We start from the raw sequence: 23268 nt of genomic DNA, 5'->3' as shown, positions 1-23268 counted from the left end.
GTCACTGGACTGTGATGACTTTGGAGGAGAGAGGGAGGCCAATGACTTCATGCAACTCTACCTCACTAAAATCCAATTTATGCATCAAAAAACATCACTCATACCATTTTACCATTTTTACCTATCTCAAAGTCCTGTGGCAACAGACAAATGACAAAGCACCAGGTGCAGATGCACTAGGAGCTATAGTCACAACCCTGCATGCAGGTGGCCCAAGCCATAGGGTTGTCCTCTCACTGGAAGTGGTAGGAGGGTTTGGCAGCCCTCTGGTTGTCTGAGCAGCCTTTTAAGGACTGCACTGCTCACCTTCTGGTGTGAGGAAGGGTCTAGAAAAGGTGCCCTAAAAATTGTCTGCCTACCCAACCCTGGTCTGATTACTACAGCAGGCAGGGATCCCACCCTGCAGCCAAAACACACCAAAAAAAATGTACAAAAACCTATGGAAAGATGATTCCACTCACCATCAGTACATGGAATGTGTGTACACTTATAGACAACACAAAATCCAGTAGACCTGAAAAGATAAACAGCTCTTGTTGCAAAAGAACTCAGCATGTATTGCATCCAAATAGTAGCCCTGAGTGAAATAAGGCTGGTAAATGAAGGCCAGCTTACTGAAGGTGGAGCTAGATACATATTTTTCTGGAGTGGTCATGGTGAAGGGGAGTGCTGTGAAGCTGGTGTAGGCTTTGCAATCAAAACTAATCTAGTCAACAAACTTGTACGCCTATCAAAAAGAGTGAACAACAGGCTCATGACAATGTGATTGCCATTTGCAAGAAAACACCACACCACCATCATCAGTGCCTATACTCCCACCATGATGAACCCTGATGACGTCAAAGAAAAATTTTATGAAGACATGGAGACCCTTATCATTAATGTGTCAAAAGAGGAAAGTTTATAATTCTGGGTGACTTAATGCTAGAGTAGGCTCAGACTACCAGACGTGGCAGGGAATTCTTAGGAAGAACGGAGTTGGAAACAGCAACAGCAATAGTTACTTTTGATGCACTTACTTGTGCGTCTCATGACCTTCTCATCACCAACACTGTCTTCCATTTAACTAAACACAATAAAACTTCATGGATGCATCCTCACAGCAAACATTGGCTTTTAATAGACTAGGTGATAGTAAGGAGAAGAGACAGACAGGATGTGAGAGTGATGAAGGCAGTGTGTGACACAGAGTGCTGGACTGATCATAGACTTATCTACTCCAAGCTCAATATTTGCATTCAACAAAAGCAGTGGCCCTGAGGCAAAAAATGACAACCAGAAGAATTAACGTCAACAGATTAGAGTGCTTCTCTGAGCCGAAACAGTCTATTGCTAACTTAGAGGGAAAGTTGAGCCAACACACAGTTGGCAACAGTGGAACAGAAGAGGAGTGGGCAGCTTTCAGAGATTTGCTCTGCATTTTTTCATCTGGGTCAGAACACTTGCAAACATCAAGGCTAGTTTGACAAAAACAATGGGGAAATTCAGAAGTCACTAAATGAAAAACGAGAATTCTACAGAGTTTTTCAGCAGGATAGTTCATCCATCTCTAAGAAGGCAGCATTTAATTCCACCAAAAGTAGAATACAAGTGAATCTTAGAGAAATGCAGGATTCTTGGCTTAGTAAGAAGACAGATGAAATTCAGTTTTACGCTGATAGTAACAATCCTAAGTGCTTTTGCAATGCCCTGAAGACTATATATGGGCTAAAGACCTATGGTGCATCTCAACTATTCAGTGCTGATGGAGCCACATTGATTAGTGATAAGGACATGATCCTAGAGAGATGGGCTGAGCACTTCCATAGTACTCTCATAAGACCATCATCAATCAATGCTGAAGCCACTGACTGTTTACCTCAGGTTGAAATCAATCCCTCCCTAGCTGAAATTCCAACTGAAGGAGAGGTTTTGGATGCCATTAGGTTCCCTTCATGTGGCAAAGCACCTCATGCTGATTCTATTACAGTTGGGATTTATAAGGTGGGGGGGAGTCTCTTGCTCATACAAAAGCTGAAATTTTCTAGGTTATATGGCAAGAGAAGGTTATTCCCCCAGGAGTTCAAGGATGCCTCTATTGTCCATATCTATAAAGGGAATAGATTGGCTTGTGACGATCATGGCGGTCGTGAGGGAGGGCCTCTCTCTTAGTCATTGCCAGCAAGATTCTTGCCAGAGTACTCCTTAATAGACTGATCCTTCACCTGGAAGATAGTCATCTACCTGAGAGCCAGTGCAGCTTTAGAAAAGGCCGAGGAATGGTCGGTATGGTGTTTGCTGGCCAACAATTCTAGGAGAAATGTCAGGAGCAGAACAGAGTTCTGTACACAATGTTTGTAGATCTGACCAAGTCCCTCGATACTGTTGGTCGTGAGGGCTTATGGAAACTTACGTCAAAATTGGTTGCCAGAAGAGGTTCATTAATATTGCACATCAATTTCATGACTACATGCTTGCCCGGGTTCTGGATAATGGATGATGTTTTCACGCTTTCCTAGTCACCAGTGGGGTGAAACAAGGCTGTGTGCTTGCTTCTACGCTTTTTTTTAGCATGTTTTCAGTCATGTTATCAAATGTCTTCAGTGAAAATGAACACAGCATCAAGGTCAGCTATTGCATTGATGGTAAATTCTTCAACTTGAAAAGGCTACAAGCCAAGACTAAAGTGAAGAGAGTGTTGGTACATGATTTTTTTGTTTGCAGATGATTGTACACTTCATGCAGACTCTTAAGTTGAGATGTAACAAAGTATAGATTGATCCTCTGTTGTTTGTACTAATTTTGGCCTAACAGTTAATACTGAGAAAATATGGGTGCTCCATTAGTCAGCACCATACCAGCCCTTCAATTCACTTAAATCCAATTCATTTGCAAGTCACGACATCACCTTCCTGATGTCATGGTTCTCTTCAAGAATGAAGCACAAACAACAACAACAACAATCCATATGTAGAACCATTGGTTACAGCAAACGGAAAAGTTTTAGATACTGTGGGTAAGTTCACTTACCTTGGCAGTGTACTTTCCAGGGATGTACACATTGATAATGAGATTGACACACCCATTGCCAGTGCTAGCTCAGCGTTTGGGAGCTCCAAAAGAAAGTGTGGGAGAGAAGAGGTGTTAGGTTGACTACCAAACTGAAGGTCTGTGGAACCATTGTGCTGACCTCATTGTTGTGTGCCTGTGAAACCTGGACAATATACAAGCTGAATTGTTTCCATTTGAATTGTCTTCAGAAGGTTCTGAAGATCACCTGGCAGGATAAGATACCAAATGCTGAGGTCTTTTCTTGAACTAAACTGCCAAGCATTCAAATTCTACTGCAGAGAGTGCAGCTCCACTGGGCTGGTCACATTGTTCGAATGCCAAACGTATGCTTGCCAAAAAGACTATTTATGGAGAACTCACACAGGGCAAGTGCTCACATGGTGGTCAGAAAAAAACAATACAAGGACACTTTCAAGGTTTCTCTTCAGAACTTTGGAATTAAGTGAGTAACAAGGGAGACACTGGCATGGGACTGTCCAACACAGCGTGCCTTCATCAGAGAAAGTGCTGTACTCTGCTAGCAAAGTAGGAGTGAAGTAGCTGAAAAGAAATGAGATGCTCAAATTTGGAGAATCCACTCTAAATGTTCACATTGACTGTCTGTGCCCAACCTATGGTAGAACATTCCAAGCTTGTATTGGACGTACTATGACTTGACTCTAACATAGTGATGTCATTTTGGTCCTCTTTGAGAACGAAGGACAATAACCATCCAATCAACTATACACCACTGTGCTAAGGGCTTTACAAATACTATCTCATTTGAGTCTCACAACAGTTCTAAGAGGGGCTATTATTATCTCCATTTTGTAGTTGAGGAAACTGAGGTCAATATAAGTTAAGTGACTTGCACAGGGTCAGACATCTAACAAGTGTCTGAGTCAGGATTGGAACTCAGGTCTTCCTGACTCCAAGCCCAATGCTCTATCCACTGGGCCATCTTGCTGACTCTAGAGGTCACCAAGTCTGAGCCACTTATTAGATAGGTAAGAAAACTTGGTTCCAGAGAGATGAAGTGGTTCACCAAAGGCCACGTAGGTGGTAAATGGAAGACCTTGGTTATTTGAACCCAGAACCTTTGGCTTTAAATCCAGAACTCTTTCCACTGTATCATGTTGCTTCACTGTGTGACCTTGGTTTTTTTTCTCTTTCTAGACCTCAGTTTCCTCTTCTGTAAATAAGGGGGTTTAGTGAGATGACTTCTAAAGTTCCTTCCAGCTCAAAATCCTACAAATACTGAGGTTTAGATTCGGGCAACATTTAAGGGTAACCTTATATAATTCTGGCATGAATGAAGAAATAGAAATGTGCCTTAGTTATGAGAATGAGGGGGAGTCAGAAGACTTGGATTTGAATTCTGGCTCTGATACACAACCTTGGGTAAGTCACTTAATTTCCCATTTAATGAACATAACCACACCCTATGTAGTTACAAATGACTCCTAAATCTGTCTCTACTCTCATTCACCCTCAAGAACTCCTGCCCATATTTCTACTTGAGCGATAGAAGTTGCATTGAAGGGAAGAACCATTATATGGTAGAAATTGCAGAAATTTGCTATCAGCAGAGACTACTCTGCAGAACGAGAGAGTTGAACTAAATGACCCCTCTAAAGCTATGGGATCCTGTCACATTGTGCTTTTGAATGCTTTTGAATGTGCCTAAATGCTTTTGAAAATCCTCTGTCACCCACATGTACAAAAATATTTCTAGCAGCTCTTTTTGTGGTAGCAAAGAATTGGAAATTGAAGGGATGCTCATCAATTGGGGAATGACTGAACAAGTTGTGGTATATGAATGTAATGTAATACTATCATGCTATAAGAAATGGTGAGCAGGCAGACTTCAGAAAAATCTGGAAAGACTTGTATGGACTGATGCTGAGTGAAGTGAGCAGAACCAGGAGAACATTGTACAGAGTAACAGCCACATCGTAACTTTGATAGACTTAGCCCTTCTCAGCAATGCAAGGATCTAAGACATCTCCAAAAGTCTCATGATGGAAAATGTTATCCACATCCAAAGAAAGAACTATGGAGTTTGAATACAGATCGAAGCATACTATTTATTATTTTTTTTTTACTTCTGTTTTGTTTTGTGTCCTCTTTCTTGTGGTTCCTTCTATTGGTTCTAATCCTTCCTTACAACATGACAAATGTGAAAATATGTTTAATAGGAATGTATATGTAGAGTCTATATCAGATTGTGTGCTGTCTTGGGGAGGGAGGTAGGGAGGGAAGGTGAGAAAAATTTAAAACTCAAAAATTTATGGAAGTGATTGTTGATAAGTCAAAATAAATTAATAAAAAAAGAAAAAAAAGAAAATCCTCTGTCAAGCAAATAACCACTCCCTAATTTTTGCCATGTATATGCGTAAATCTGGATTTTACTTTACCATTAATTTCTTGAAGTGGGGTCATTCTGTATTGCTGTCATAGACTTTTCTCTCAAGCTTCTGGGAATTAATTGTATTCCCTGTATATACAGTAAGACACAGAAAGGTTACTTTTATACCAAGCTCCTTAAACTCTAGTTTATTATATGACTAACTTCTCTTAAATATTACAGAACTACATTGCTAACCTGAAAACGTGTTCCCATATAGTGTCTGGTGTGTTGAAGCCATAAATATATTAAAATAAAATTGGCTGAAGCAAAACACAGTCCATTGAATGATACATCAAAGGCCATATGAGCCAACTGCCTTTAAAATAATATCTCAGCTATGTACTAAGGTTATGAATGCAACAAACTCTTCCCATTTTTTCCATCTGAGATCATGTGTGGTTTTTTTTTAAATTGTCCTGAAGAGAAATTCACTTTTGTGGCTTGTAGATCAAAGGACTGTGAATTCTGTGAACAGAAACAAGCATCTTTTGTGAAGGCCCCTGCCCGATTTCTTCTTGGGTCAAAAAAAGAAAAGAAAAAGAAAAAAAAGAATGTGAAAAGAGCATTTATCAGTTACTTAAGAGTAAAATGTAAAGCATTCCTTTTCATTGCAGAATTTGGAGAGGAATATGTGCATTTAAGATTTTATTTTTAAAGAAAAAGTGAGGAATGGGAGGGGGGAGGGAAGGAATTTGGCAGCAAAATTGAGTAAGGATTTGAATCACTTGGCTTCCAGTTGTGAAAGATGAGCAACATGGAAGAAAGGCCTGGCTTAACAAGGGAGCACTTGAGGAAAACTTAATTTCAGCTGGCATGCTGAGTAGGAAGGTCAGCTCAGTCCACAAGTTCCCAGCTGGAGCCGGGCTTCCTCTGCCTGGACAATTTTCTTCCGCACTTCAGCTACCGAACCGAAAGGAAGATGCCTTCTATTCAGCCAACTCTTCAGAGTTTCTCCACTTAAAAGATTGGGCCCTCCCCTGTCATTCCCTTGTCAAGCTGGGGTATCATTTCTACAGAGGAAATGGTACAAAGAAGGTTTGGGGGTGGAATTTTTTTTCTATTTGGGCATGTGTGACTGAATTTCTTTTTTTTTCCTGACCAATGTTTTTTAAAAGTTGAAATACACACTTATTTTTTTTGGTGCAGTCTTAGAAGACAGGAAAGATTAAAATGATAGACAAAAAAAATCTGTATTTAGGTAAAAAAATCACTCCTTTTAAAACAGAAGGTCTTGAACTGGTGTCCATAGACTTGTATTTTTAAGAAGTATATTTTAATAACTATATTTCACCATAATTGTTTTCCTTCGTAATCCTATGTATTTTACGCATTTAAGAATATTACTCTGAGAAGGGATTTAAAGGCTTCTTTGTTGTTCAATCATGTCTGACTCTTCATGACCCCATTTGGGGTTTTCTTGGCAGAGATACTGGAGTGTTTGCTATTTCCTTCTCCAGTTCATTTTACAGATTAGGAACTGAGGTGAATAGGGTTGAGTGATTTGCCCAGCATCACATGGCTGGTAGGTATCTAAGGCCAGATTTGAACTCAGGTCTTCTTTACTCCAGGCCTGATGCTCTATCCATTGTACCACCTAACTGCCCTTAGGACTTAATGGAAGCCAAAGAAGCCAGTAGGCAGAGATGAGGAAGGTGAGCATCGTAGGCAAGGGGGGGGGGGGCAGCCAGAGAAAATGTTCTTGGCCAAAAGATGGGATGTCTTGTTTATGGAATAGCAAGGAGGCCATCTTTTTGGTTGATTGGTTATGCTAGAAGGCTTTCCTTTTCAAGAGCACATTTTGTAAAATCAGTTTGCCGAAAAATGTTCATTTAATAAATTATGGGATAAAAGTAGACATAAGATATCAAAAAATTATCCATGATATTTCAGATGTGTCCATATAAATTTCAAAGCTTAAGGGTAAGATTTTAGTCAGTATGTGAATTTTGAAAAGATTGCTTTCTATTGCAAACACTATCTTCCTTCACTGTCTCCAAGTCAGATATAAATGGTAATAACTGTCAGAATACTATAAAAAGTGATCATACTATAAAAAGTGATCCCTAGACAAGAAGAAAGCTCTCCCCACCACTACCACCATCACCACCTTTCTCCTCCTCTTTCCAGACACATGAGTAACCAGATGTCTGGCAAAATAACTGCCTTCCTTTGAATTATTCCTGTTTATTCTGAGACATGTAAGGGACTTTCTGAAATGACTGAATCTCATTTGAGTTTTTAACTTTACCTGACTAGGGGGAAGGGAAAAGAAGGGAATTGGACTAGTAAGATAATATTCATAAAGTATCAGGATTTCTGTTTAATTATTAAATAGATTATTAATTCAGAATGAAAAATAATTTTTGTACCTTTTCCCTTTAACTATTTTTCAATATTTTATTCTGAAACATCAGTGACAATGTATAGTAGAAATTGGTATTATCTAGGTAATCCATGCCCCAAAAACCTGAAGGGGACCTCAGCAGGTCTGTTCCAAGCCCCTCATATTATAGATAATGAAACTGAGGTGCAAGGAATTTAAATGACTTGCCCAAGGTCACCCAGGTATTAAGCATCAGAAGTTAGATTTGAACTCAAAACCAGTGCTCTTCTCATTGTTATTTGAACATATGGATCAGAGAGAGTGGATGCTTGTCCCCAGGACTGTTGACTAGGCTTCTGAGAAAGCTGGGATGGATATTAATATAGATCAGGCATTGGGAGATGGCATCACAAGATGATTTGAGACTGTTCCTCTTCAAGAGCTCGGGGAAAATTTTAGTATCACCACAATTCTAGGCTTAAAATCTCAGAGCAGGAAGGACTTTGGAGATCATATAATCCAGTGGTTCTCAAAATTTTTAGTCTCAGGACCCTTTTATATTCTTTTTTGTTTGTTTGTTTGTTTTGTTTTTTTTGACCCTTTTATATTCTTAAAAATTACTGAGAAACCCCTCCAAAAGCTTTTATTTATGTGGGCTAAAGTTGTCGACATTTACTATATTAGAAATTAAAACATCTTAATGTTATTGTGAAATAGTTTTGATCTTATGGACCCCCTCAAAGGATCTTAGGGAACCCCCAGGGGTCCCCATACCTTACTTTGAGAAATACTAATAGTCTAACTCCCTTATTTTACAAATGAGCAAAGTGAGCTGTTAAAGTTTGTTTTATTGGGGCAGCTAGGTGGCGCAGTGGATAGAGCACCAGCCCTGGAGTCAGGAGGACCTGAATTCAAATCCGGCCTCAGACACATAACACTCACTAGCTGTGTGACCTTGGGCAAGTCACTTAACCCCATTGCCTAGTCAAAAAAAAAAGTTTGTTTTATCCATCATACAATAGAGAGTGTTCACATGTGTACAGCATGTGGAATGGACAATGGGGCATACAATTTTTTTAGCTGCACTCACATTCTATAATATCAACTTCAGCAGTATTATTTTTGGATATGGGCTATAGTGTACAGAGTTAACATGGAATAATTTGATATATTTTACAGTACTCCATGAAATTACTAATATCACTTCATATTCACCTAAAGTGAGGGGCTTCTTTTGGTCTCAATGTGACCAAAATATTAACTGGAAGAGTTGAGGGGAGATTCCACTGCTTTTAGAATGGGCTAGATTCACATTATATGAAACAGTTTAAATTTCTGTATTAGAAAATTTCTGCTACAAAATTCTCACCACAGAATGCTGTCAATACCCTCTGGTTCATCTGCTGTGTGTTCTTCCCACTGATGATAAGAAATCTACCCTGTGAAATCTACTGTGAATGCCATTTCTGTATTGGGTGAATGAAAATGTAGATTTGAAAAATAAAGTGTCAGATCAGGAAATATAGAAATGCAGGTAGTTCATCAAGATTGTTTGGCAAATGTGTCCAATAGAGGTATTATTGGGGTTAGACATTTGTCTTTAGTTTTAGTCAGTTTGGATTATGAGAGGCGGTATGGCATAATAGAAAGAACATAAAAGTTGAACTCAGAAAACTTGGGTTTGATCCTGATTCCTACACTTATTAAATGGGTAATCTTGGGTAAGTCATTTTCATCTCTCTCATCTTCACCTCCTCTCTAGAATGAAAGCTCTTTGAGGGCGGGGACTATTTCATTCTTGTCTTTGTATTCTCCATTACTTAACACAGTGCCTGGAACATAGTAGGTGATTGATAAATGTTTGTTGATTGATTCCCACATCTTTAAAATGGGTCAAATAATACTTGTATTATCCACCTTTCAGAGCTGAAGTTATGAGGAATTCTGTTCAACAACATATACATTAGTGCTATATAAAAGGGAGTTCATATTAATTCTACACTGAATGATTCCCATTTCCCCACCTTTGGCACAAAATGAGACTGCTGTCTAGTGTGGAAAAATTGCAGTGTGGGAGAAGATTAGGTTAGAGATTAGGAGAGGGGATTCCCTTTTCTGTAAGGAGGAACCAATTGTAAGGTCTGACTAATATTCACTTGAGAGTTTAATTATAGGGCTTAATCTTTCCAAATATATCTGAATATGCATGGTCTTATCTGGGTATTATCATTTTAAAAGAAGAAACCATCCTTTTAACACGAATGAAGAAATCTGAAACATTTCCAACTATAATGCATTGAATTCACATGAATTTGTTGTTTTAATAGCATTTAGCTATTACACCATCCAACTTAGTTGGTATTGAAAAATATCTTCTCGAGATCTAGGTTTTGTTTCTATGCTTCTGGCAAATACCTGTTGAGACTAGCCCCATACAATCAACTGTATCAGATGAAGGATAGTAACAACAATAGATCATAGACCAAGTTTTGGGTTCTCCTTATTTTTAAGTATCTAGGAGAAATTGAATGTTTCCAAGAGCATGATTCTATTTCATTACAAAGGTTCTTAAATCAAGGGCCATGCTCCTAATCATTGTTCTTTCCACTCCATTGTGCACATTACCTTTTCTTGCTTTGTCTGAGCATCTTTTCCATGAAGGAAATGCATAGGAAGAAAAGTTTTAAAAAATCAGTTAAGGGAGCTTTATGTTACTCTGGTCCTGTTAATCTTTTACTATTTACAAAAATTTTTGCCTTGATGGAAAGAAGGGGTATTTTCATGGCACAAAAGAAATTTCTTCAAACTACCTTTAAAATGTATTGCTATTTGACATAATTTGTTACAGATATTCACATTTTAAACTTCTTTCCCAGTAAGATGTTTTAAGATATTTTAGAGTCAGATTCCTAATTTCCTCCCATATCTCTCACATTTAGGGCCAAAAATGCAGCAGATCTAGAAAAGTAGATGTGGTATATTGAAAAAAGCATTGGCTATGTCATTGGAGGACCTGTGTTCATATCCCACCTCTGATGATTACTATCTGGGTGACCTTTGACTTTGATTTCCTCATCGGTAAAATTAAGGTGTTGGATTAAATGGGTTCCAAGGATCCTTTCCAGATCCAAATCCACAATCCTACGACAACATCCACAACTGATACTTATTTGTCAAAATATCATTCATGGAAATTGCCATTTTAAATATTTTTTTACAAATTTACTTCCCTAACCAAAAAACAAATAAGAAAAAGGGAGATGAATAGAATTGTAGATAAGTTATATGTGAGAGATATCTGGAGAGAATTGAATGGGAATGGAAAGGAATATATCTTTTCTCAGTGGTACATGACACCTTTACAAAAACTGGGCATATATTAGGGCATAAAAACTTTATAGTCAAATGCAGAAAAGCAGAAATAGTAAAGGCATCATTTTCAGATCATAATGCAATAAAAATTACATTTAACAAAGAATCATGGAAACACAGATTAAAAATTAATTGGAAACTAAATAACCTAATCTCAAAGAATGAGTGGGTCAAAGAACAAATCACAGAAACAATAAATAATTTTATTAAAGAGAATGATAATAATGAGACAACATGCCAAAACTTATGAGGTGCTACAAAAACAATAATCAGAGGAAAATTTATATCTTTAAATGTTTACATCAATAAAATAGAGAAAGAGCAGATCAATGAATTGTGAGTGAAATTTAAAAATTTTGAAAAACTAGAAAAAGAACAAAGTAAAAATCTCCGATTAAACACCAAATTGTAAATCCTGAAAATTAAAGGTGAGACTAATAAAATTGAATTCAAGAAAAATGTTGAATTAATAAATAAAACTAGGAGCTGGTTTTGTTAAAAAAATGAAACTGATAAACCATTAATTAATATGATTTGAAAAAACAAAGAAAACCAAATCACTAGTTTCGAAAATGAAAAAGATGAATACATCACTAATGAAGATGAAATTAAAGCAATTATTAGAAGTAATTTTGCCTAATTATATGCCAATAAATTTAACAATTTAAGTGAAAGAGAAGAATACTTACAAAAATATAAGCTGCCCAGATTAACAGGAGAGGAAATAGAACAAGCTCATTTTAGAAAAAGAAATTGAACAGGCCATAAATGAGCTTCCTAAGAAAAAAGCATTAGGACCAGATGGATTTACAAGTGAATTCTACCAAACATTTAAAGATCAACTAATTCCAATATTAAATAAATTATTTGGAATAACAGGCAGAGAAGGAGTCCTACCAAACTCCTTTTATGAAACAAATATGGTGCTGCTACCTAAACCAGGAGGAGCAAAAACAGAGAGAGAAAAGTTATAGACCAATTTTCACTAATGAATATTAATACAAAAATCCTAAATAAAATACCAGCTAGGAGAATACAGCAATATATCACAAAGATTATACATTATGACCAAGTGGGATTTATACCAGGAATGCAGGGTTGATTCAATATAAGGAAAACCATTAACATAACTGATTATATCAAATAAGAAAATCACCAAAAATTATATCATTATCATTAGATGTAGAAAAAGCTTTTGACAAAATGTAACACTCATTCCTATTAAAAACTCCCGAAAGTGTGAATTTTTCCTTAAAATGATAAGAACTATCTACCTAAAACCATCAGCAAGAATTATCTATAATGGGGATAAGCCTCCCAGTAACAACAGGAGTGGAACAAGGATGCCCATTATCACCAATATTATTCAATATTGAACTGGAAATGCTAACAACAGCAGTACAAGAAGAAAAAGAAATTGAAAAAAGTCAGAATGGGCAATGGGAAAATAAAACTATCTCTTTTAGCAGATGATATGAAAACATACTTGGAAAACCCTCAAGATTCAAATAAAATTAGTTTAAACAATTAATAATTTTTAGCAAAACAGGACATGAAATAAACCCACATAAATAATTGACATTTCTATGTATCACCAACAAAGCCCTTTAAGAGATAGTAAGACGTATTTCACTTAAAATAACCACAGACAATACAAAATATGTAGGAGTATGTCTGCCAAGACAAACCCAGGAACTATGTGAACATAATTATAAAAACACTTTTTTTTTTACAAAGTCAAATTTAAGTAATTGGAGAAATATTGTTAATGGATGGACTGAGCCAATACAGTAAAAATGACATTTCTCCCTAAACTAATCTACTTATTCAGTGCCATTCTAATTAAACTACCAAATATTATTTTATTAAGCTACAAAAAATAATATCAAAATTCATTTGGAAGAACAAAAGGTCAACACTATCAAAAGAATTAATGAAAAAATGTAAAGGAAAGAGGTCTAATAGTACCAGGTCTTAAATTGTATTATAAGGTGGTAATTATCAAAACTGTCTGGTAGTTGCAAAGAAATAGAATGATGGGTCAGTGGGATTGAATAGGTATATAAGACACAGTAGCAAACGATAATAGTAACCTCATATTTGACAAACACAAAGATCTAAGCTTTTGGGATAAGAATTCATTATTTGGTAAAAATTGCTGGGGAAGCTGAAAAGCAGTCTGGCAGAAACTAGGTATAGACCAATATCTTACACTGTTTACTGAGATAAAGTATAAATGGATACATGATCTATACATAAGGGGCGATGTCATAAGTAAATTAGAAGAGCATGGAACACATTACCTATTGGATTTATGGATAAGAGAAGAACGTATGCATAAGCAAGAGATAGAGAGCATTGTGGGATGTAAAATGAATAATTTTGATTATGTTAAATTTTAAAGTTTTATACAAATAAAACCAATGTAACCAAGATTAGATGGAAAACTAAAACCGGGAAAAATTTTTATAGCCAGTTTCTGGAATAGAGGCCTCATATTTCAAATATATAAAGAACTGAGTCAAATTTATAAGAATATTAGTCATTCTCCAATTGATATGAACAGCTGTGTTTGGAAGAAGAAATCAAAGCTATATATAGTCATATGAAAAAATTCTCTAAATTATTGATTAGAGAAATGCAAATTAAAACATCTCTGAGGTACCATCAGATTGCCTAAAATGATAGAAGGGGAAAATGACAAATGTTGAAGAGGATGTGGAGAAATTGGAACACTAATACACTATTGGTGGAACTGTGAGCTGATCCAACCATTTTGGAGAGCAATGTGGGATTATGCCCAAAGAACTATAAAATTGTATACACCCTTTGACCCAGGGATACCATTATTAGGTCTGTTTCCCAAGGTGATGAGAGAAAAAGGAAAAGAAACTGTCTGTTCTAAAATACTTACAGCAGCTCTCTTTGTGGTAGCAAAGAATTAGAAATTGAGAGGATGCCCATCAATCGGGCAATGGCTGATTGTAGTATATAATTGTTGTAGTATATAATTGTGATGTAAATTGTGATATAAAAGTTGTAGTATATAATTGTGATGGCATACTATTGTGCTGTAAGAAACGATGAGCAGGTTAGTTTTAGAAAAACATGGAAAATCTTGCATGAAATAATGCAGAGTGAAACAAACAGGACCAAAACAATGTTGTGTACAGGAACGACAATATTGTTTGAAGAGTAACTGTGAATAAGTAAGCTATTTTGAGTAATATGATCATTCAAATCAACTACAAAGTTCTTCTGAAGGAAAATGCTATCCACTTCCAGAGAAAGAACTGACATATGGAAGTATGTGTCTTATGGTTCCACATATATGTCTATATCAAATGCTGGCTTTCTCTAATGCAGGGTTGGGAGAAAGGAAAGGAAGGAAAAAACTCAAAACTCAAAATGTAACAAAAAAAATAAATTTAATTAAAATAAAAGTTTACTCCCTAAAGTGATCTCGTTAAAATTCAACTCTTTAAATGTTATACCCAAAAACGTGCTCTAATTTTCATTCTCCCTACATGAAAAATGCTACAAATAAATACCGGATACCCTGCAAAAACAGAGGCATTTATTCAAATGCCCAGAAGACCTTGAAGTAATTTTATCTGGAATACATTAAGGTAGGTTACAGAGTACACTGCATATTTTTTGAAAAGAAATAAAACTGTGTGGCTGATATAATTTCTAAATTTAGAGGGCTTTTATTTAAGATCTTTGGAAGGTTAGAGGAAAAGATAGTATGACCTTTTTTTCCTCCCTCAAGGGAAGATTTCTTTAAAAATTCTTTTGGGTCTTGAAACTGCATCAAAGATTTCTTTGTAATTCAGTTGTACATCATCAGAGCCATGCATACATTCACCTTTTGATGTGTCTGAACACTTCCTATTTAAAATGAGTTCAAAGTGTAAGTAGAAATTGATCTTTATTGTGAGAACATGGTCTATCGGAAAAAGCACTGACTTTAGAGTCAGTCATGGTCCATGTTCCAGTGTGCCATTTATTCCCTGGGTGACCTTAACTCATCTCTGGTCTCAGTTTCTCCTTCTATAAAATCAAGTCCAATTTCTTTTGGACTATATACCCCTAAGGTCCTTTCCAGACATATAATCTGGATAATTACATAGCTAAAATTATTAATTATAAACCCTCTATATTCAGGGAACTGGTGAAAAATTTGATTTGCATGAACAGCATTTTATATTACTGAGTAGCTAATAGAAAAAAAATTCTGAAAAAATGAAATGAAAGAAAATTACACTTTATTGAGCTAGAATTCTTGTTAGAATTTCATTTTCTATCTATATCACAGGTTAAATGGATCATGGGGCATCATTTTAATCACATCCACAATATATGTCAATATGTCATGCAAACTAACTGGACCTATTTGAATAAACTTAGCTACTAAGGGTCTAAGCAGATACTCTTAAAGGAATCAAAAGTTGGAACCACTTTTCATCTGTTTTAATATCACAAGTTTATTTTGCTTCTCATTTTCCACTAAGTAAACTTTATGAGTTTTTACTAGTAAAAACCAGAGCCCGTGACCACTGGATATCAGCAGAAGGAATTTTCAGCATCTCTACTATGTTCAATGGTCCAATTTGATGCTAAGGTATTAAGTTCAGGAACAGAGGTACCTAGTGCTGGGACTTCAGTTTAAGAATTTAGCTTATCATGGAGAGAAAAACTATAAATAGTGCTGAGCAAATAATTCTCACTTGCTGCTAAGGAATCATAGGAACCTTAAAAAATAAAACTTACTGACCAGTTACTGGATATTGATTTGACAAATAGTTGAAATTCACCCTGTTAATCTGTTTATAGAGCAAGGCTGGTTCCTTGCTTCAGGAGGGTTAGGAGATAACATTTTGACTCAAATAAATGATGATAATCCACTGCAAATAATAAAAGACAGTGGTGCTTTTTCTACACTCTCATCAATCTTTGCACATTTCTTTAACTTCCTTATCCAAGCCTACCCTCAGGCTAATCAAGACAGCTTAAAAGGTTTTCTTAGGACCCACATTCTATTGGAGAGTGGAAAGAGCACTGGTTTCAGGGTCACAGGAACATTTGAATTTTAAAAAGGAAACAATTAGTTGAACCCATAGTTAGTTGATAATCCTTTTCAAGACAGAGGTAAGAAAAGTAAAGCTCCCACTTTTGCTTTGGTTTCATTTGTTCTTTTTCTAATTGGTTTGAGGTATGGTCATTCTACTTAAAACAAACAACAACAAAAAAAAAAGGACGATACTAGGTGTAACCAAAAGAGGGCATATTCCACCCTTAGTGTCTTCATAAAACTCCCATAGTTGTCAAAGGAATCTCAACACATGGGACCAGGGCCCCACATGGCCATAGGCCCTCTAAACTCTACCAGAAAAGCAAACACAGAAACTACATAACAGAGCTTTCCAATAAATCAATTAGCCACTGTAATTTCAAAGCATTTGCTGGGTTATTTAATGCAGCAGCCACATCTGCATTTAGCAGTTGTCCTCTGAAACTATGGTAAGTTAAAAATCAGCATTAAATGCTTCACTCTTATAAGAGTTCTTTGAATATGAAATTTCATATGCCCTGGCAAAAACTCCCTCTCAAGTAAGGTTATAAATTGTCAACCATCAGCAAGTATAAAATGTAACAATTCCAGAAAAAGCATCACCGGTTTAAATAAAACTTGGAAATTCAATACAATTCAACAAGCAAATATTAAGGGCCTAATATGTTCAACTAAAAAAGGAAAGCCATATAACTGTCTTCCAAAAGTTTGCTTTCTTTTATAATAATATAGAGATAAGAGAAAGCAAGGGCCCAACATAGGTGAGCTCTTGCCTTCAGGTAAACACATTGAAGGATACAACCAGATTCTTGTAGGAAAAAGACTTTCTAAAAAGGTAGTTTTCATATTTGACAATAAAAGTACAGATAATGCCTTTTCAAAAAGAAGAAAAAAAATCAAGTATATTTTTAGATCATTGCCCCAACATATAAATTTCTCTATCTTACTGAACAAGTTTTAAAATTAGAGTTTATTATTTAATTTGTCTTTGGAGACATTATATATTTCTTTTATAGGCATGTATTGATCTGTATTTTGGTTTAATGTTAAATTCTCATGTAATAACTTTAATTCCTGTAGACTGATGCATTATACTATTTATAGGTTACTAAATGAAGCTGCTGAAGTACATGTGGATTTCTTTCTCGACTCTCCTTTGGAATCAGAAAGACAATGTGTTTCACTCTCTGGTAGAGATAGCAGTTCATAGAAGTGAAATGTGACTTTTGGAAGGATGATCATTTTAAGGATCATATTTCTGATATAAAAATATAGATTGCACAGTGGACCAAGTATATCGATAGAAAGTGGCTGGAACAATTTTTGCAATAATTCGTGGCATGAAGAGGTAAGTGCCTTTGAAATAGGGTAAATTAGAAAGGATGTCATCTATTCTTATGGAAATCTAGCAGGCATGGTCCATCTCTACAAAACCAAATATTAAAACAGAGACAAGAATGATTTCAAAGACTTTTCTCTCCATCTTCTTCAGGAAAAGAATGACTACTTTGGGGAAAACATTGCACATCTCTTACGCTTTTTCCTTCCAGAAAACGACAAAGGAAAAGAAGAATTTGAAAACCCCGTGGCATCCACACGCCGCAGTGTGGTACAGAAGCGGAAAATGTAATTGCATTTGTCTTGGGGCAGGCTCACTGCTTAGTCAACACCTCGCGTTAAAACTTAAAACGTGTCAGCTTCTAGCCATACCGCATGTCACTAGTGCCAAGAAACAACGCCACCAACCTCAGGACTCTGGCTCAAGTACAGGTTCACAGGGGACGGAGAGAGGCGCAGGGGAGCTCAGGGAATCTAGTAGTTCCTTATGGCTGCGTCTCCAACCACTTGTTATCCTTATTTCCTAATAAGACACGTATGAAAAAGAAGCCCCACTTCCTCTCTGTCTTAATAATTTTGGAATTATGTAGAGCTTTAAGGTGCGTAAAGAGTTTTACATATTTGATCCTCACAACTGCCATGTAAGGTAGGTGCTATTATCGCTTCCATTTCGCAGATGAGGAAACTGAGGATGGAGACAGGTTAAGTGACTTGCCCAGAGTCACACAGGAAAAGGAGAAAGGGAGACGAGCCAAAGGGGGAGGGGCCGTGGCAGCACCGATTTAGACGAGGGGTTTGTAGAGGGATGACAGAAAGCAGAAGCCAAGCCCCTGGTCGGGTAGCGCTATTTCCTCCCTCACTCTTACTACCTACCTCCCATTTCCCTCTTCCTCCCAGATAGGAGATCAGTTAAAGATTACACCGCTGCCGGCAAGTTTCAAAGCCTCCCCTCCTGAGCCAAAGGTAAAGATAACATTCTTGCAGGTCTAATCAGGTCCTGCGGTTGCCCCACTTTTAATCACCTGGTTTTAAAGTTTAAAAAAAAAAAAAAGTTACATCAGGCGGCAGTAGGATGGGAACTCGAGTCCCTTTCTAGTTGCGGAAGCTCCTTTCGGAGCAAACTTTCATTGCCGTGTTTCTAGCGATTAAGGAATGGCTCAGGCTCTGCATGGAGCGCTCATTGCCCAGCTGCCGGGTTCTGGAAGGCTTAAGAAAGAATTGCCTTCAAACCTCAAACCTTTCATTTCAACGAGTACTTTTTTTTTTTTTTTTTTTTTTTTGAGCCTCTATCATTGTGCTCCGAGGGGTAGAAGTCTGCCTGTTCTTCGGGTCGTTTCATCCAGATTTCTCGACTCAGAGTGCCCTGCACGTAGTGGGCGCTCAGTAAATATTTGCAAAATGAATGAATGAATGAAAGCGTGGACGGAAGCGTCCGCAAACGAGTGTGCACGCTGTCCAGACGCACGCTCTGGAAGCAAACATTCACCACCCGAGATGCGACCTCTTGCTACCCACTGCGAGGGCAGGAGGGGCTCCCCCTCCCAAGTCTCAAGCGAATGCCGCCTCTTTCGCCCCATCCTCCCTCCCCCGCCCCGATTCTTGCCAACGCTCCCGTTTCACCCGGGCGCCGCTTGACCCTGAGCCCAGAGCACTTACAGGTAAGAAGTGAAGACGCTGAGGTTGGCGGGGACTTCCGTGAGTCCCAGGTCGGCGCAGTCCACCCTGAGCAGCATCCTGGCGTCCTGATCGCACTGACAGTGCGTCGGGCACCCCAGCTGTCCAACCGCCAGGGTCTCCGCGGGACTCCCTCCAGCCAGCCGCCCCCACCGCAGCAGGAGCGCCCAGAACAGGAGCGCACCGGCCGGGGAAGTGTCCATGGTGCCAGGGAGAGCAGGGTAGAGGAGGAAGCGAAGGGAGAGCAGGGCAGCCCGGAGAGCGGGCGGGTAGACAGCTCCTCTGCCGCGGAGAGTGGCCCCACCGGACTCCTCACTTGGTCGCCTTGCCCAGTGAAGTCTCTCAGCGCTGGCCTGCGGCCGGTTGCTCTGCGATCCTGCCCTTTAGGGGAAAGGAGGAAGGACGCGAAGCTGCAGCGCCTGGGGGAGCGCCGGCTGCTGCTGCGGTCACTGCGGCGCTGGCCTCAGCGTTGATCTTGCCGCCACTGCTGCGGGGCTGCTGCAGGCGGGCTGGAGCAACATCTCCCAGTTCACGCTTTTTTTTTTTTTTTTTTTTTAAAGGGCTCCGGCCCGAATTGCGCGCCCAGTGACGTCAGCGCAGCCTGGTTTCCCCCGCGCCCCTCCCGCCCCAACTCTTCCCTCCTTCTTTCCTCTCCCTCCTTCCCCCACTCTCTGGGGCGGAGGAAAAGAGGAGGTGGGGACGGGGGCGGAGGCCTGGAGATTCCAGCTCCCTCGCACACAGCGGGCAGGATGGACCCCCGTCCCAACCCCAGCCCACTGCCTCCGCCTCCTCTTGCCCTCCTGGAAGGGGCGGTGTTGGGGGGGCGGTTGTGTTTGAGGTTAGAAAGAGAGGAGAGACCTTCAGCACTTGGCCTCGGAACCCAGGCTCAAGCTGCCCAAATAGGACTATCATAGGTCACTAAAAAAAACAAAAAAACCAAAACCAACAACTCTATAGCAATAAGCAAGAGAATCACTAAGAACCGTGTGCTATATAATGGGATGACGCTGCGTACTGCACCTTTCACCGAAGAGTCCAGCTTGCTTTTACGCTGAAATCGAAGTGCTATGCTTAGTCGTTAAATAAGTACAACTCCTGCATGAGCACCCCAGCTCGACCTTTCCAAATCGTCCAGGTGGCAAAGTCGGAAGTGGTTAATTATTTTTGAAAATGCTTTGCGATTTCAGCAAAATCACCTTTAGTGAAGTAACGTTGCAGATGCTACCAACTGGTTCCATTTCTTCAGGGCCTTAACCACACCTCTCCTGTATGTATTCCTGTGACCTACAATGCAGCCATGCTAGAAGAGCATATGACATATGAGCTGGAAAGGACCTCAGGACTCCTCTAGTCATCCTTTAAAAACGAAGGCATGGAGCAGCTTAATGACTTCTTCAAGGTCACACACATAGTAAAAAGTAGATCAGGCCTTCTGATATAAATTCAGTCCCCTTTCCAGTACAGGTCTCATTCAGACACCAGAGCTCTCAGAAAAGCTGTGAACGACTGGATCCTTGCAACTCTCCAAAGATTAAGAAGAAACAATCAGAAATTTAGATTCCCTTTGAAAGAAGACACATTCCCAGCCAGTGCAAGAATCTTACTAGAGAAGAAAGTGTGAAGTCAGGGAAAGGATGCTGGCTTTGGAGGTAGAGGACTTTGGTTTGATTACTAACTCTATTACTTATCACCTGCACGACCCTGGGCAAGCCTTCATATCCCTGGCCCTCGGTTTCCTCATCAGTAGGATGAGAATCGGATTAAATTATTTTTGAAGTCTCCTTGTAGGTTCAAATCTATGATCCTAAGAACTGATCTAAACAATGACTAGAAGAAGTACAAACTTGACCGCTGTTACATTAATCTTTTTAAATCTAAGCATTTTTCTGGTTATTCTTCTGTTCAAGATTGTGCTATGACTTCCTATACAGTTGGCTACATCAAGTTCAAAACGCCAAGTTTCTTTAATTAGCTTTAAAAAAAAATATGGGCCTTCATAATCTGGCCCCTTCTTTCATTCTCAAGTTAATTTTCTACTACTCTGAAACATACACACTCTATTCCAATCAGGCCAGTTTCAGTGCTATGCCTCTGTTTTATCCGTCTTCCCAAATCTTGATTCATTCTCCTATTTACTCATTCATCCATCCATTTATTCAACAAATAACTGTTGAGTTCCAAAAGCATATTCTTGTTTGCTATTTATCTAGGTTCATAGCTAGGTATTCTGCCTCTCTACAAACTTTCCTCTTCCTCCTTCTTCTCCTTCTTCTCTCTCTCTCTCTCTCCTCCACCTCCAGCTTCTGTAGTCCACATTCATCTCTCCCTTCTCTCAACTTCCATCAGATTTACCTGCTTAATTGTTATGTGCTTAATTGTAAGAAGAGTCCTCTGGGGGTTAGCAGAGTGAAAGTTGGCCTGGAATCAGGCCCATCTAGGTTCAAACCCTACTTCTGATAGACTCTGGTAGTTATGATCTTGGGGAATTCATTTAACAGTGGTGCAGGAAACTCTCTAAAACTAGAAATTGAAAAGTTAGTTGCTCATCTGATTTGGTAGGGGGAGAGCCTATAACATTAAATGAGATATGCTGGGATTTTTTTGTGTACTTAAAAAAAACCCAAAGACTTTGCTGGGATTACATCTCTTCTTTTGCATTAAGTGAGAATCAACTTCTTTTGAAAAACACAAATTTGTTTTATCAGAATCTTTAGAGAAGGCTGGAAGGTAGAAATCTGTAAGTAATTTTAAAGTCACAGAAAATGTTGCTGAAATAAGTACCTGGGCACCCATTTGAGAGACATATTGTACATCCATCTAACCATAAAGTAAAAGCCTAGTAGGTATCCAATGTACTGGAGATATATAATTAAATATATGAACCAGTCCCTGCCCTCTAGTTGGAGCAACAAAGCTAATAGTTTTAGCCCTGTTAGCTCTGGGCCCATGGATGCAAACTAAGTTCAGTCCTGGAGGAGTCTGATTTCATAGGAAGAATCAAGTTCTTTAAAAAAAATTCTTTGGCTTTTTACACTTTACTCTTGAACCCCTGGGAGAATCACTTGGAGCCTAGGTTTAGCTCTTGTCTTAGGGTCTCACCTAAAAGGATGAGTAGAAAGATACTCAAAGGACAATGTAAATCATGTAGAGGTCAGTTGATTATTTCCTTTCTTACACATTCACACAACGCTAAACACACTAAAACTCACAAGTGCACAATTGGCTAAAACTTATACTTGAAGCTTCCACTTACGATTGCTGTTTCATTCTTCCAGGATATCACTATTTAAAGATCCAACATTAAGCATTTTGTAGCATTGTCCCATAAATATTTTATCTTTACTTTTACTCCTCAGCGTTTTTTCCTCAAGGTCTATGTCTTTTGGTAACCTAGGCAAGGACTTGGGCTCTTCCTTCCGTCAGTGGTCATCTTCAATCCCAAGAGGTTCTAGAGTGGTTGTAGGGGAAATTTCTACAACCAGCACCAGCCAATGCAACCAGTGCATCCAGCACCAACTGAGTGACCTAGAAGGACCCAACCTCTGGAATTCACAAGGTTGTCTCAAAGGTTGGGAGTGTCCATCTCAGGATCACCATTTAGTCACCCATGCTTAGGAAAGAAACACAAAGCAAAGAGTTTTGAGGTCTAGTAGGGTTGTTATGTATGAACAGTTCATTTTTGAAGAGGCATTAGGGGGAATATTGCTCCCTCCTTCTCCTCCCTGTTCCCCTTTACACACACACACACACACACACACACACACACACAAAGAAAGAGAGAGACACACAGAGACAGAGTGATGGAGACAGAGACAGACACAAGGACATGGAGAAAGACAAGGATAGAAACAGTCAGACTGAGATACAGACAGAAACAGAGAGATAGACAGAGAGAAACAGAGACACAGAGACAGAGAAACAGAAACAGAGACACAAAGACAGAGAAACAGAGACAGAGAGACAGAAACGCCGAGACAGAACAAAGAGGCTGAGGGGGCATATCTATCTATCTATCTATCTATCTATCTATCTATCTATCTATCTATC

General features: G+C 38.6%; 1 protein-coding gene across 2 annotated transcripts in view; it reads right to left on the bottom strand.

The window, feature by feature from the left end:
- The window catches only part of LGR5 (leucine rich repeat containing G protein-coupled receptor 5), a 196142-nt gene extending 176529 nt beyond the window's left edge, over nt 1–19613 (bottom strand). The window contains exon 1 of one of the 2 annotated variants that reach the window (XM_027873041.1): nt 19204–19613. In XM_027873041.1, coding sequence (XP_027728842.1) covers nt 19204–19424 — 221 coding nt within the window. In that variant the 5' untranslated portion in view covers nt 19425–19613. The remainder of the gene's footprint in view (nt 1–19203) is intronic. The other variant, XM_027873050.1, reaches the window with a different exon arrangement.
- Between the last annotated feature and the right edge of the window lie 3655 nt (nt 19614–23268).

This window comes from Vombatus ursinus, unplaced genomic scaffold, assembly GCF_900497805.2.
Source record: "Vombatus ursinus unplaced genomic scaffold, bare-nosed wombat genome assembly UNPS02003292.1, whole genome shotgun sequence".
In the NCBI taxonomy this organism is placed as follows: Eukaryota; Metazoa; Chordata; class Mammalia; order Diprotodontia; family Vombatidae; genus Vombatus; species Vombatus ursinus.
The sequence above is the reverse complement of the archived record's forward strand: the minus strand, read 5'-3'. Positions and strand labels throughout refer to the sequence as shown.